Source organism: Morus notabilis, unplaced genomic scaffold, assembly GCF_000414095.1.
Source record: "Morus notabilis unplaced genomic scaffold, ASM41409v2 Scaffold1688, whole genome shotgun sequence".
NCBI lineage: Eukaryota > Viridiplantae > Streptophyta > Magnoliopsida > Rosales > Moraceae > Morus > Morus notabilis.
In genome coordinates, this window is record NW_010368044.1 from 99,139 (window position 1) to 113,563 (window position 14,425).

The 14,425-nt window shown below is 34.8% G+C and overlaps 1 protein-coding gene across 1 annotated transcript; it reads left to right on the forward strand.

The window, feature by feature from the left end:
- The first annotated feature begins 6,037 nt into the window (after positions 1 to 6,037).
- LOC21387049 (seipin-2) lies at positions 6,038 to 9,007 on the forward strand. Its single transcript, XM_010114110.2, has 2 exons — positions 6,038 to 7,264; positions 7,935 to 9,007. Exons 1-2 carry the CDS (start codon positions 6,233 to 6,235, stop codon positions 8,394 to 8,396), a joined length of 1,494 nt encoding a protein of 497 aa, XP_010112412.1. The 5' UTR covers positions 6,038 to 6,232; the 3' UTR covers positions 8,397 to 9,007.
- The last annotated feature ends 5,418 nt before the right edge of the window (positions 9,008 to 14,425 follow it).

A 14,425-nucleotide genomic window follows, 5' to 3' on the forward strand; every position in this document is an offset into this window, starting at 1 on the left:
TTTTTAGGGCCGGTTTGTTTTACGGGTTCAAACCCACCTGGCTGTGATTTAAACAGGATTTTCTTACAAAAAAAAAATTAAATTTAAAAGACTTTATTATGGTGTTTTTTCTCATAAAATTTAAACTCTAATTTAAATTACTATTTTGAATCAACTTAGTCACTGATACAGTAACTACTTGATAGAGTATACCTACTTCTGAGTACAATTACTTTAGAATTTCCAAACACTAAAAGATGATATCATTTTATCATTAACTCTTATAAAGTGACCCGTTTACTTTACTGATTCGAGTTGAGATGTAATTTTATATGAGAACTTTTCACTGTAGCAAAAAAGTTAGATGTGATTGTTTATAAGAACTTTTTACTGTAGCAAAACTCAAATTTTAAACTCGAATCGGTGAAATGAACTGAAAGAATTTCATATCTATAAACAGTGATTCAGCAAAAAATATATATATCTATAAACAGATCACTATTTATGATTGCACGCCGTCTGAATAATTCCAAGCATAAATTTCAACGATCAAATCATCAAACACATGTACCACCTTTTGTAATCCTCGTTCAATAATGGAGATCTTCCTAACCAATCCCCACCAGTCCAGTGAATTATGCAAGCAGTGCTGGAGTAAAGTATATGTTCTGGCATTAATCTAATTATTAGAAACATTCAGGAAAAAAAAAAATTCTCATTATTAGATGTTAGCTTTAATTCATAAACATGGATTTTAACCACCATATTCATAAAATTCATCATGTCAAATTACTAAGAAAACTAAGTGAGAAATAAATATTTGTTTTCATGGCAGCAATTTAATTCTCTAGCGGAAATCTACGATAATTGACGAACTGATTATTATCTTGTCTTCCTCAATCAAATTTTTAAAATTTCTTGACGGGGTATTTTTCTCTAGATGAGATAGATGAGAAAACGGCTAAATAATTTAACTTATTAGAGACCATAATATATATGTCTTTATATATTATTTCAGTAGAATTTTATTAAATCTAATTAGATCAGAGTATTCACTTATTAAATCTATACTCAATTATAAGTCTTATGTACCCTGATAATTTGACCACTTATAAAAGCCCACTAGCCCAACATAATTGTTATAATAAATATGTGGCTCACAAATATGGGAAACGTGAGTTTTCCCGACACTAGAAACGTTTCTACCACTTCACGTGGAAGTTCCCTGCATATACAGCTCTTTGAAATTAATTAGACAGTACTTCTGTTTAATCATGTAGTCTAAAGAGGTTTTTTAAAGGGTTCACTTGGGTTCACTTCGTACCACGGACACATGACTTGTGAGTTAGTTACTAAAGTTGCTGCAGGACTGCATGCTTGTGTCATTCTTGTGGAGCTTGGATTGCAAAATAATTCATTATTTTATCATTTTTTAAGAACCTAGTGTATTTACTATTAGACTAAGTTTTTAACAATTTACAGTGACAATAATTTTTGTAGCACATTATAAATTTTTAATATAAATCTATATAAATCTGACGGTAATAATTAAACTAACTGTTTTTACGATGAAACAAAATAACACGTAAAAGATTCTCCATTTTACTATTTGTCCTTCGTTTTCGTTTTGAGCCACTTTTTGCACATTGTGATGTCCAAAATATCTCCTGATAGGCATCCAACAAGTTGGGACATTACAAGCATCGTAACGGCGAGCATAAATTAAGACGTTTGGTTGGAGGATTCAAACCATGTGATTCGAACCATTTTCGATTTGCGTAAATTTTTTGTGAGAAAAAATACTGTAGCGAACCACGAATCATGATTCGAATCAGGGAACGAATCCCTCTACTAAACATCCTAACCTAGCTAGCTGCGGAGAAGTGTCAGTGAGCTCTGTGACCTGCCTCTTGTAGATTTTGATTTCCTTGTGACTTGTGAGTAGAGAGTTGAGAAACAAAGAGAGAAATTAAATAGGAGAAGTAAATTTCTACGTGATAAGTTGTTTTGCCGTACCTTTAGAACAAGTCTTCTTCGGTAACGTCGGAATTAATTTTAAGATAAATTTTATAAATTTTTTATGAATTTTGCCACTTGTATTAACATGCTCCATAAATTTTAAAATGTGCATGTTGTGTTCTTGAACTTTGTCCCTTATATTAACATGCCCTCTGAGGTTAACTTTGTTAAGTTTTTTTTAACAAAATTGCTTGTAAAAACCCCATGAACTTTGTCACTTGTGTTAATATGCCATATGAACTTTAAAATATACATGTTTTGCCATCCGAACTATGATATATCTCCAACTTTTCTCCCTTTATCTTGATTCTACTAGTTTTTTGAAAGAAGATGTTAATATGACCATTAAATTATTAATTATCTTTGACCATTAAATTTTGTTAAGTTAATGGGTTTCTCAAAGTTTGTGTTGATTTTTTTTAAAATGTATAATAAAATAAATGACATGAACGCATTTAAGTTTAGAAATGCTATATATATAATGCATAAACATGTTTTATGTCGAGCACTTCTATCTAGGTGAAATATTAAGAAAAAAGATTAACAAAATTCATTACATTATACATATTTGCTCCTATTTTTCTCTCTTTATTGCCTCTAATAAACTAATATTTTGGGAATTGGTGCTTAACTAACATTTTTAGAAGAGAAGGTATTCAATAAACCTCAAATATCATAGATAATTAGTAATTTAATGGCCATATCAACATTTCCGTTCAAAAAACTGATAGAATCAAGATGGAGAGAAAAAAGTTAGAGACATCATAATTCGGGGGGCAAAACAGGTACATTTTAAAGTTTATGGGGCATATTGACACAAATGACAATTATCAGGGGTGTTTATAAGCATTTCTGTTAAAAAACTTAACGGAGTTAACCTCAGGGACATGTTGACATAAGTGACAAAGTTCAGGGGCAAACGTGCACATTTTAAAATTCAAGAGGCATGTTGACACAAGTGACAAAATCAGGAGAAATTTATAAAATTTATCGTTAATTTTAACTATCATATCTATAAGTGGACTAATACTAACAATAACAATTTGAAGGCCTCTCAAATTATTCGAGTAAATTGAAGATGAAAGAGAGAGAATAAACTATAAGTGGTTTAAATTTATTTAAATAAATTTTAAACTCAAGGAGCGGAATTTAAAATCTAAACTCTAATAATTTCTTATTTGTTTTAGGGTTCAAATCAGGTGGTTTGAATTAAAATTTAAACTTTGTGAGAGAAACATTATAGTAGAACATTTTAAATTTAAATTTTTTGTGAGAAAAAACATTGTTTGAACTAAAACTGAGGTGGTTTGAACTCTCAAACAAAACATGCACTAAGTCCATGTTTAGTAGAGTGGAAAATGAAGAGTAAAGAAATTAAATGAGAGATTCTAGAGAAGAAAAAAAATATCTTAATTAATTTGTTTGATAGAGAAGAAATTGGGAAAGAAAAGTTATATATGGGGCCATTTTCTAATCCTCTTTAACTTTGGAAAGAAAGAGAGAGAGGGGGAGATTTAACAAAACCAATGATCAATTCCCATTGTCATTCCTTTCCATTCCACCGTCATCTGAGTAGATTGCCGAATTATCGGCCAGACCCCCTTTTTTGAGTAGAAAAAAAGTACGTAAAAAAACTATTTTAACTTTAATCACTCCTCATTCATCCTTTTATTTTTATGGGAGTATAATTATAAAACCCATTAAATACTACATTTTCTTTTCTCTTTTCTTTCATTTTTACTAAACAACATAAAAAGAAAATCTCCTTCTACCATGTTATTTCCTATGATATTTTACTTCTCCTCCCTTCTGAGAATTGAAATGAGCTTAAATTTACCGCTACCACCTTTAACAACACAATCACTTTACTTGCTAGATACAAAATTACGATACAAAAGGTTATATATACATTTTTCTCCATTCCGGGTACAGAAGCCCATATCACCTGTGATCTAAGACTCAGAAAGATGAAACGGCCCACCTCAAAGCTTTCTTGGTCCAAAACAATCCCCTAAACACGGATGACAGATTCATTATCTTCTCCTTTTTATTTTTTTATTTTTTTTTATTTTTCAGAATTCGTAGTAAATATCAGAATTCATAAAAGTTGAGGTGGTAAATAACATATTTATTTTAGTTAAATAGTAAATAACACTTATCATGTTTTTATTTTTTATTTTCTACGAGCACCATTTCTGATTATAAAAAGAAAAATTTCATATTGACACCTTGTATTTTAACATAATTATCTTTTAATATTTTACATTTTTAATAATTTTAAATTGGTACTTCGATGTTTTAAAAAATTATTTTTTAATATCTTAAGATCATTTTTTAAAATGTAAAATGTCAAAGTTATCATTCTCATTAATTAACTAAAAAACTAATAATAAATTTAGAAAATTTCTAAAAAATATTTTAAACATTTAAAAATAAAAATAATTTTTTAGAGTTTTTTTTTTCTAAATTTATTAATTTTTGGTAAAATAATGAAAAAAATAAATTTGACATTTTACATATTAAAAAATGACTTAAAAATATTAAAAAATAATTTTTTAAAACGTCAAATTACCAATTTAAAATTACTAATAAAAACACAAGGTACTAAAAAATAATTATGTTAAAACATAGGATACCAATATGAAATTTCCCATTATAAAATTATAATCCGCCACTCTATCTCTTCTCTCTCCATCTCCTTTATCCTGCCGCTGAAGCTGAAGCAGACGATGTCTTTAAGACGATCTCCACGGCGGCGCCATCATGCATAGATAAAAAGGTCAAGTTCTTTGAAGATCTGTGCAGCCATGTGCGGAGGAATTTGGGCATTTACGAAGAAGTTTGGTCTCGATGTATGGAGATCTATCACCACCAAGGTGGAGATTCTCGTTGGCGATCTTTCTCTTAAAGTGATACGGTGGTTGTTGGAGAGATGGAGGAGAGATGAGAATGATTCTAATTTTATAAAATTTACTTTTTACTAAACATGTTTTTTTTTTTTTTTTTTTTTTTTTTTTTTTTTTTTTTTTTTTTTTTTTTTTTTGTATAAACTAAACATGTTTTTAAGAGCTCCCATTAAGTTTAATAAGCTTCCCAAACTGATATTTCCCTCATTTTCCCCCCTTTTTTGAGTTTTTTTTTAAATTTTACTAGTAAAAATTGTTGTTTTAACGATTTGATTAACCATTAATTTAGTCTATATGTGTATAATTTTGAGTGTGCTATACATAAATATTTCTAATTACAAATAAAATGGTTAAAAAATTAAACTAACGATTAAAAAGTAATTCCAACATGTAAAGAAAAAGAGAAAAGGGACAATTCCTACTATTAAAATTTCCTTTTTCTTAAAAGGGATATAGAGTCAAATGGTCGTTTTTTAGAGATTCTTTTTCCATAAATAGTCTATGTTTTATAAAATTATCAAAATGGCTGTTAATTTATTAACTTAATAGTCTAATTTAACGGTCTATTGTTTATTGACTTCAATTTAATACTGATTAATTTGATGATTTTTTATTATTAATTAATATTAATCAATAATTAATCATAATCAATTAATAATCAATCAATTTCAATCAATAAATTACATATTTATTAATAATAAATTATTGATAAAACTAATAATGAATCGGTCAATTATTAATTGACCGTGGGTCAATCATTGATTGACTACCATAAAAACATGGTCATTTTTGTAAAATAAAAAAAAATTTGGTGTTCAAAAAATAAAAATTATGGCAATCTTTTAATATTTTCTCTTTATTAAAAACACGTGTATTCTTTACATATCAACGTTAAAACAGTATTATTTTTTAAATTTAATTTAATTTTTAATTAAATTTAATATAAATTTAACGGTTAATAAATAAAAAACAACCATATTCTTAAAGACGATAAAGTCCCCGTGTCTATACGACAAAAGAGTAAAAAACAGCCATTTGGTTAATTTTCTAAAAAAAAAAAAAGAAAAAAAAAGAAAAAAAAAGAAAGAAATAAATCAGTTTAGTTAGGTGTCCCACAATCACGAGGCCTTTGAAGTTGCTTAATCCGAACTCCAAAAATCCAGTACGACAGATTCCCACCATTCTCAGTCTTCCTCTGTTATTACGGCCAACAATAATTTCCATAATTCTTCATTCTTCATTCTTCTTCTTCTTCTTCTTCTCTCTCTCGCTCCTCGAATGCCACGAAACCCTAGCCATCAGCTTCGATCCCTCTCTCGCCGTCGCCCATGGACCTTCCGACCTCCACCGACCGCAACGACGACGACGACGACGCACCATTCTTCGACGCCCTCGATGAATTCCCCTTCTCTGATTGCCTCGTCTTCTTCTCCGACGATTCAGCGTCCTCGCCGGAGACTCCTCCCACGGCCGTCACCCTCCGCCGCCGGCGTTCCGCCTCCACTATAATCTCCGTCAATGAATCGAAGGATTCGACATTGGATTCGTCCGTTATTACCGAGGTTGATTCTATCGTTGATAAAAGGGTGGATTTTGAGGACAAGAAGAGAAGAGATTATCGGAGTTTCGAGAAGAAAGGGGACAAATCATCCGAGTCGATTCAGGACGATGAGCATTCGGCTGTTACCACCGCGAGTCAAATCTACGTCGGCGACTCGGTTGACTCGGCCGCGGAACGCGACGGCGGTTCTCTCTACAACTTGCTCATATTTATGGCTGTATTGGTGATTAAAGCAATTGGATTTCAGATTAATTTGATAATTGCATTTGTTACTTTTCCCGTTTGGGGTACTTATAACGTTTACATGTTTGTGACCGATCCTTTCCGACTGATGAGGCGTAGCAGAGATTGTGTTATTCGGAAACTGTGGAAATTGTGTGAATTGGCATTTGGGTTGATTAGTCCATACATACACCAATGGTTGAAGAAGCACAAGGCGATTTCGAATGTGGCATTGCGTTGGGGATGGGGTTTGTTGTGTTCGTGCTACGTCTGCTTCATTTTGTTCGGTCTTTTGGCTTCGTCGTTTGTGATCAGTGGGATAATGGTGAAGTACTTTGTGGAGGAACCGTTACAGATGAAGCAAGTTCTGAACTTTGATTTCACAAAGCATCGCCCGGTAGCATATGTGCCGATAACGTCTTGCGCCAGTGTCGGTTGTGACATAGATTGCGAAAAACAAATGGAAGATCGGAGGCGAACCGGTTTTCGGGCCATACCTTCTGGTCACAAAGTGAAGGCTATTGTCTCGATGACATTGCCCGAGTCAGAGTACAACAGAAACCTTGGGATGTTTCAGGTAGTTCTTTAACCCAGTAAAGTGAATTTCAGTTTTTCTATCCACAATTTTGTTGATGACTCTTATCTTTCGGTTGATTAAGTTCGAGTCAGAGTACAACAGAAATCCTGGATGTTTCAGGTATTTCTTTAATCCGGTGAAGTGAATTTCAGTTTTTTCCCCCAAAATGTTTTGGAGACTCTTATATTTTGGTTGACTAAGCTCAGATTATATCACTCATGGGTCTCGAAAACAAATATTTTTAGTGATAAAATATATCAGTAAAGAAGTACGTTGGAAGCTAATTAAAGGATAGGATAACCTCCACAAGAAAGTAAATCAGAAGAAACATCGAAATAAATCAATGAAACGAAAAGCCTTTTTAGCAAGAACAATCTAAGAAAAATGGAAATCCTTAATTGAACTCTTTAGCAGAAGAATCCAATAATGAAGAATACCATGTTCCTTATATTTAAAGAAGTCAATGGAATGGGCTATTGATCCCTGTTCCTTATATTTAAAGAAGTCAATGAAATGGGCTATTGATCGTTTCTCTTTGCCTCCCCAATGCCCTTTTCCCGCAAGCAGTTGAATATTCCATTTCTTCTCAACTTTAACTAGTCTGTACCCTGTTCTTTTACTTTTATTTTGGATATGGGTAATGCTTAGGCTTTTTTGTTTTAAAACGTAGGTGAGGGTGGATTTTCTCTCTGGCAACGGTGAAATCCTTGCCAGTTCAAGACGTCCTTGCATGATACAGTTCAGAAGTGAGCCGATCCGCCTTTTGTCAACTGCTGTTAAGATTGCTCCACTTCTTGCTGGCTATTTATCAGAATCTCAAACACTGAATGTGAAGTTCAAAGGTTTTAGCGAAGGTGCTATTCCCACTGCGTGCTTAAAGGTGACAGTTGAACAACGAGCAGAATACCCGCCTGGTGCTGGCATTCCTGAATTATATGATGCATCCTTAATTATTTCGTCAGAACTTCCCTTCTTTAGAAGGATACTGTGGTATTGGAAGAAAACCATATTTATATGGATTACAATGGCGTCGTTCATGACTCTGGTGTTGTGTACTCTAGTTTTTTGTAGACCTATCATTATGCCGAGATCAAGACCGAGCATTCGTGCTGTTAGACATGGCGCTGATTGAAACAGTCTTGTGGAACAAAGTTAGCTTAGAGCATGCCTTGTAGTAATATTTTGACGATGATGGAAGCTATGAGATTTTACCCTGGATGGGTGCCATCACGTGTGACAGGATACAACATATGTACTGTAGGCATGGCATCCTAACTTCTGCTTTTAGCCTCCATGTTTTCATTTTGTTTGATCACCATGTACATGTCAATACACTTTACATAAGATGGAAAGAAAGTTGTATTCTCTGCCGCGTGTCCTGTTTTTGTTGATTTTGAACGTTTCAGGATTTGCAGAAACTTGGTTGCATTTGCGAGATGAACTTCAGTTGTGATGGCCAATAGAATGAAGTGGAGAAAAACAGAAGGAACATATATGATGGTAAAAGCTTCATGACTGTAGTTTGTTAAAGTTCGAAGAAATGTAGTCATAGTTCGACGGTAAAAGCTTCATGACTGTAGTTTGTTAAAGTTTGAAGAAATGTAGTCATGGTTTGTTGAAGCTTGAGGTACAACATTAAAGTTTAATGAGTCTAGCAATAGAATTCCCAAGCATCTGTCGTTGAACATTAAATCACAGTTTTTCTTAGTCGAGGGTGACTGCGACCACGAAGTGTTCACTTTCTGAATAGTTTAACATACTCGGTTGCTCTTTTATATGTTGTTTAGCAAGGTAACCAGGGAGCCATAGTTGTGGTTGATAGAGTAATTAACGGCCATAGTCACAAGTTCAAGTCATTGCAGGTTTAGCCTAAAGATAACTAAACTTACTTTAATGAAGATTGGTCTTTTAAGGGCATTTAGATCTTCAGCTTTCCAGTTTATTGGCATCTGTAAGTCCCTGCGGGTTTTCCGTGGAAGGTCCTATCAAAACATCACAGTTTCCTCATGTAGCCTGCGCATTCAGGCGTATTTGAGTGAATTAGAAATTAGGGTGCCCCGCATCTTCGTCTCTGGTCGTTTTCCCCCATGTACCCTCCCCCCCCCCCTTTTCCCCCATTTTTTCTTGGCAAAAAACCCCCCCCCGCCACCATTTTCTCATGGGAAACAAGCCTCATCAATACGTGGAACCAGTCACAAGTAATGCATTAAGGCTGAAATGGGCGGTTCATTTTGTGTTAATATTCATGTTTGCTATAAATGGTTCACTGTTGAAGGATGGGTTTGTTATTAATTTTTGAGTTATAAATTTTGGGTTAATGTGGATTATCTCACAGTTATGTACTGAAAATTGCAATAGGTATCCGCTGCTTTAGTCAATTACCCGTACCTCTGTAATTTAGAAAAAATGGTTGTTTTCTACAGAAGAAATTCTCAATCTTTCCCAGATTGCTATTGCTAGTGCTGTTTCTAAAGACGTTTGGTTAGCCATAGGGCACCTGAAGAAGTGGGGGTGTCGGATGCGAGGAAGACGTTCATGACGCGGGGGTGTTGGATGCGAGGAAGACGTTCATGACGAGGGAGGTGAACATGGAGCCATATAAGAAAAGTTATGATCCATCTGGTTCTATGGTTGAAGACAAGGCTCTTGTCTCTTGAGGTCGGAGAGTAGAATGTGGAGCTTCTGGTGGGGAGAAACAGATTAATGTATCCTCCAGAACAGATCTCCCCGGCCAGAGGAGATCTTCGATTTCTTCCTTGCGGCTGTGCAGGGGCGATATCTGCTTCTCGCAGCAAGGATGGCTCAACATGGTTGAGCTCCTCAGAAGATTCATTGAAATTTATGTTGCGGTTATATTAACCAAGTTCTCTGATCGATCGTGTCTAAGTGGTTCAAAATTGATCATGCTATTCCGTTGGAGTACACTTAATTACAGTTCTCCCCTACAAAAAAGTTAATTACACTAGTTCTAAACTCATGTGCCATAGCATTAGATTACCCATTAAATGTATTGGTCAATTTATAATTCGTTTTTTTTAATGAAAATATGGAATTCTAATAAATAATATTTTTACAAAATTAAAATAAGTAATAGGAGATGTAAAAATATTTGAAATATTTGTTAAAGAATAAGTATTTATTTGAAGTGAATACAGTAAATAGATTTTATCAAGTAAATTTTCTATTCACAACTAGTAAACAGATAATTTATCACGTAAATTTTTTATTTACTGCTATTTATTTAAATATTTTTAAAATTTATTATTTATTTTAATTATTTTCTGTAAAAATGTTATTTGCATTATTCTCTCATGAAAATAGTATTGTGAAGACTGAATTTTGTTAGCTCAGGGGAATTAATTTAATATAAAGTAGGAGATAATGCAGGCAGCTGGCGACAGGGTAGACCCAAATGTGGGAGTGCTGTACGATATTAATGCATGGAATGGAAGAAATACATTGAAAATTATGAGTGTGTGAATGTGATGTAGATACGACTGACAAGTTACACATTCCACTTGATTTCTGGCAAAACCTCAACGTTGCTTGTCAATTGCCATGAATCTAAAAGAAGCAAATAATTAATGAACATTTAAACAGACTTTTATGATAGAATGCAGAAAAATACTCTATTCACAGGGGTTAGTTTTTTTTTTTTTTTTTTTTTTTTTTTTTTTTTTTTTAAATGGGAAAATTCATTTCACATAAAACAATATACACAAGACACAAATAGCCCCTAATATAAAGAAATTTGACACCAAATCAATGACTAAATTCACAAATAAAAACCATAATAGTATAAAAGTGAATACAAGTACCGAGACTCAAACAGGGGCAGTCCCACTCAACATAAAAACTTTGAGCTTAACCATTGCTCGTTAAACAATACCAAAATAGTTGATGGACTGGCCCAATTGACTGAGATCAATTCCCACGTAATAGGGGCAATCACACCATGACATAGAGAGAACTCTAGCCCAGAATCATACACCACAATGCTTATAAATATGTAGGAGACACGAGTGGAGGACATCCCTTGTTATTACCGAAACAAAAACACCAAAGTAAAACAAAAAAAGACACCAAAGAGGCAGAAACGACAACGCCTTTATTACAACTAAACAAAAGAAAGATCTACCGACAACAAGTCATCGACCGTGGAACGGAAGCCAGATCTAAGCAGAGCCACCCCAGAAGGAAAGCACACCCATGGAAGGTGGAGGACTGGGAGAGGACCACGACAAAATGGAGAGTACGTTTGCAACGAACACTCCAACCACCAGCGAAAAACGGAACCATTGCCTCCCAAAGAATCTCACTACCATGCAGATTAACACATTATGGGAGTGCGACCACCTGCCGATGAACACGCTAAAAACAATGGTTCAAGCGAGAAGCAACCCACCTCCAAGACAAGTTAGATCCGCCCCATGGATGCATTGCTCCACGCATAGCCACCATCACGAGAAACTGAATTTCGGGGCTAGAGGTTTGGTGACGGGCCCGTAGGCGATGCTGGAGCTCCGACCAAATACTGCATCTTTTTTCCGTACTCAGAGAGAAAGAGAGGATTAAAATATGAGGATACTCTCAATAATTATTTAATACCAATAAAAAAAATTCACGTGAGTCAAATTGGAAAGTGGCCTACATGACTTGGGCCTCGAAGAAGTCTTGGCCCCTCTATTGAATGCGCCCACAGATTCATAAGAAAATTCTTGAAATAAGGATCCAAACGAGTAATGTTTGAGATGGATTCTCAAGTTTGCCTAAGTGATGTTTAACTGATTTAATTGTGCCTGTCTCATTAGTTGCAACTTCTAGGAGGAATAGTTGCGTTAACCTTACATCAATTTTAACACGTCAATTCTTTATTAATACTGTCATTTTTTTTTTTGGGATAAATTATCATATTTTTATTAATTCCTTTTAAACTGTTATATATATTTTTATTTGATATGATTTTACTTTGACCTTGTGTATTTTAGAGCTGTGCACAAAAATTCAAGAGGAAAGCTCATATAAGACCTTTGATATTAATTTTTTCTTTTGGATTTACAAAGTTTACTAGGGTGATCAAGAATTTGGAGTCATGCAATTATTGTTACGTTGTGTGTAGAATTTTGAGGAGTTGAATCAATGAAGGAAAAAAGAACGCCAATATTATGACTTTATGCATCGGCAATTCTCAGATGATTTGATTAATTTTGTTGACGAGTAAGTTTGATGTGAACTTGTAATTTCTGGTAAGTGTCTAATAGAAAGTATGAGATTTTTAGAGGCAGGCATAAAAAATTACTTTATAGTCAGGCTTCTAATTTAAATTCTCATATCTATATCAGATTCTTTTAATTCTATAATTTTTTTATTTTAATGTGATTTTAATTACGACATTTTGTTTTATGTTTTTTTAAGAACAAAAACCATGTTAGGTAATGTTGTGTGGGAAAATGTGACGGACACATGGACGAACGATAATGCGACACGTGCCCTTGACTACTCTCCGCCAAGCAACAACCCTCGACGTCTACGGCTCCCTCCTATTCCGCTGGAAAGCCCAAAGCACGAAGTCCAAATTAGGGCGACGATCCCTTATGGCGTCGACAGATCGCGTCGTTGAGATTAAGGCACGAAGATCCCTCGACCGCAGAAAGGACCGCCAAAGAGGGCGATTGGGCTAAGCAGCGCTGACGACGAGGGGAACGTTCTTTAGAGGACGTGACGGGTTGCGTGCAAAAGTGAAAGACGTCTGCAGGCATTAATTGTAAACTCTCAAACCGCTACACAGGGGATAGGAAAGTATTATGGAGAAGCACAGAGCCGTAATAGGAGACTAATTAGCTGAGTGAACAGTGCTGATTAGTGGGCTACGTCTGGGCCTACCAAGGAAGAGCACTTGAGTGCTTCTACCTATGAAGGAAACCCCCTAAGCGAAGGAAGCCTAGTATAAAAGGAGGAAGACCCCCAGTAAGGAAGGGGTTGAGAGATTCCAGAAAAGAGAAAAGAGATTTAATGAGAGCAATTGTTGTAAATTGTTATCTTCTCAAAAGAATTACAAAATCACAGTGGATGTAGCTCTCGTTTTATAGAGTGAACCACTATAAAATTACTGGTGTTGTTTGTCTATGCATGATTTAGTTAACACACAAACACACATATTCAACAAATCCTCATACGTTCACTACACATAGGCCGGTAATCCAAAGGGAAACCAAGAGGTAACCCGGCCGGTTTTTGTTGGCGAAATTTGACCGTCAACAGGTAACTATTAGTTTGTTACTTTTTTTTTTAAAATCACTGACCATGGTCTAGTGCCAAGGTGAAATGACTCGTATGGATTAACAATGAGCTAAGATTGTCGTTAGAGTAGCGCCAATCAGCTAGTGTTAAGCCAGACTAAAGGGCTAGGATTTGGCAGACATTTAGGGATAATCATTTAAGTCTTATCACGATCTCACGAAAAGGACAAGATGAATGTAGGGGTTGATGTCAATGTTGGGGCCAGAATGGTGTCAAAGTCATGCTAATGAGTTAAGATCGACGTCGAGATCGAGCCGACTACTAGGAGTGATGCTCAAGGAAGGTTGATAAGTCGAGTTTGGCACCAAAATCAAAACACTTGATCCAAATTTGGCGCTAAGAATTGGCATTCGATGTCGAGCAATCTGACCCTCCACCGGCCTCAACTTGTTAATTAAGCCCTAACATTGGTTATGCTTCGACTTGATAGGCAGCCTATGCCTGTGGGTCGAATCAAGACGATGCCCAACCCAAGAGCAAGTCCCAAGTAATCATCGAGACTTAGACCGACTTAGTTATTGGTTTGACTCCTTGGGCCGAACCCACCCTATTTGCCCTACCCTACCATAGATTCGACCTTTCGTCGAACCTACCATGCTGACCCGACTCTAATGTTAGCTTCAACCTGTCAATTTGATGGGGAACTGATCCTAAGCGTGTTGCTCCAACTCCAAAACCAATCTGATCCAGTATGTTTGACTCTTACCACTAATCTTGGCTCGACATGACCATTGACATCAACATAAGATTTTTTAAAACAAGAAATTTTTGTTTCCCCAATTTTAAAATTCAAGAACAATTTATAAAAAGATAATACAAAACATGATCATCAAACGTTTTATATATATATATATATATATA

Coding starts and splice junctions, on each gene's coding strand:
- LOC21387049 (XM_010114110.2), top strand. CDS start 6,233: ATGGACCTTCCGACCTCCACCGACCGCAACGACGACGACGACGACGCA. Junction 7,265..7,934: donor GAAACCTTGGGATGTTTCAG/GTAGTTCTTTAA, acceptor TTTAAAACGTAG/GTGAGGGTGGATTTTCTCTC.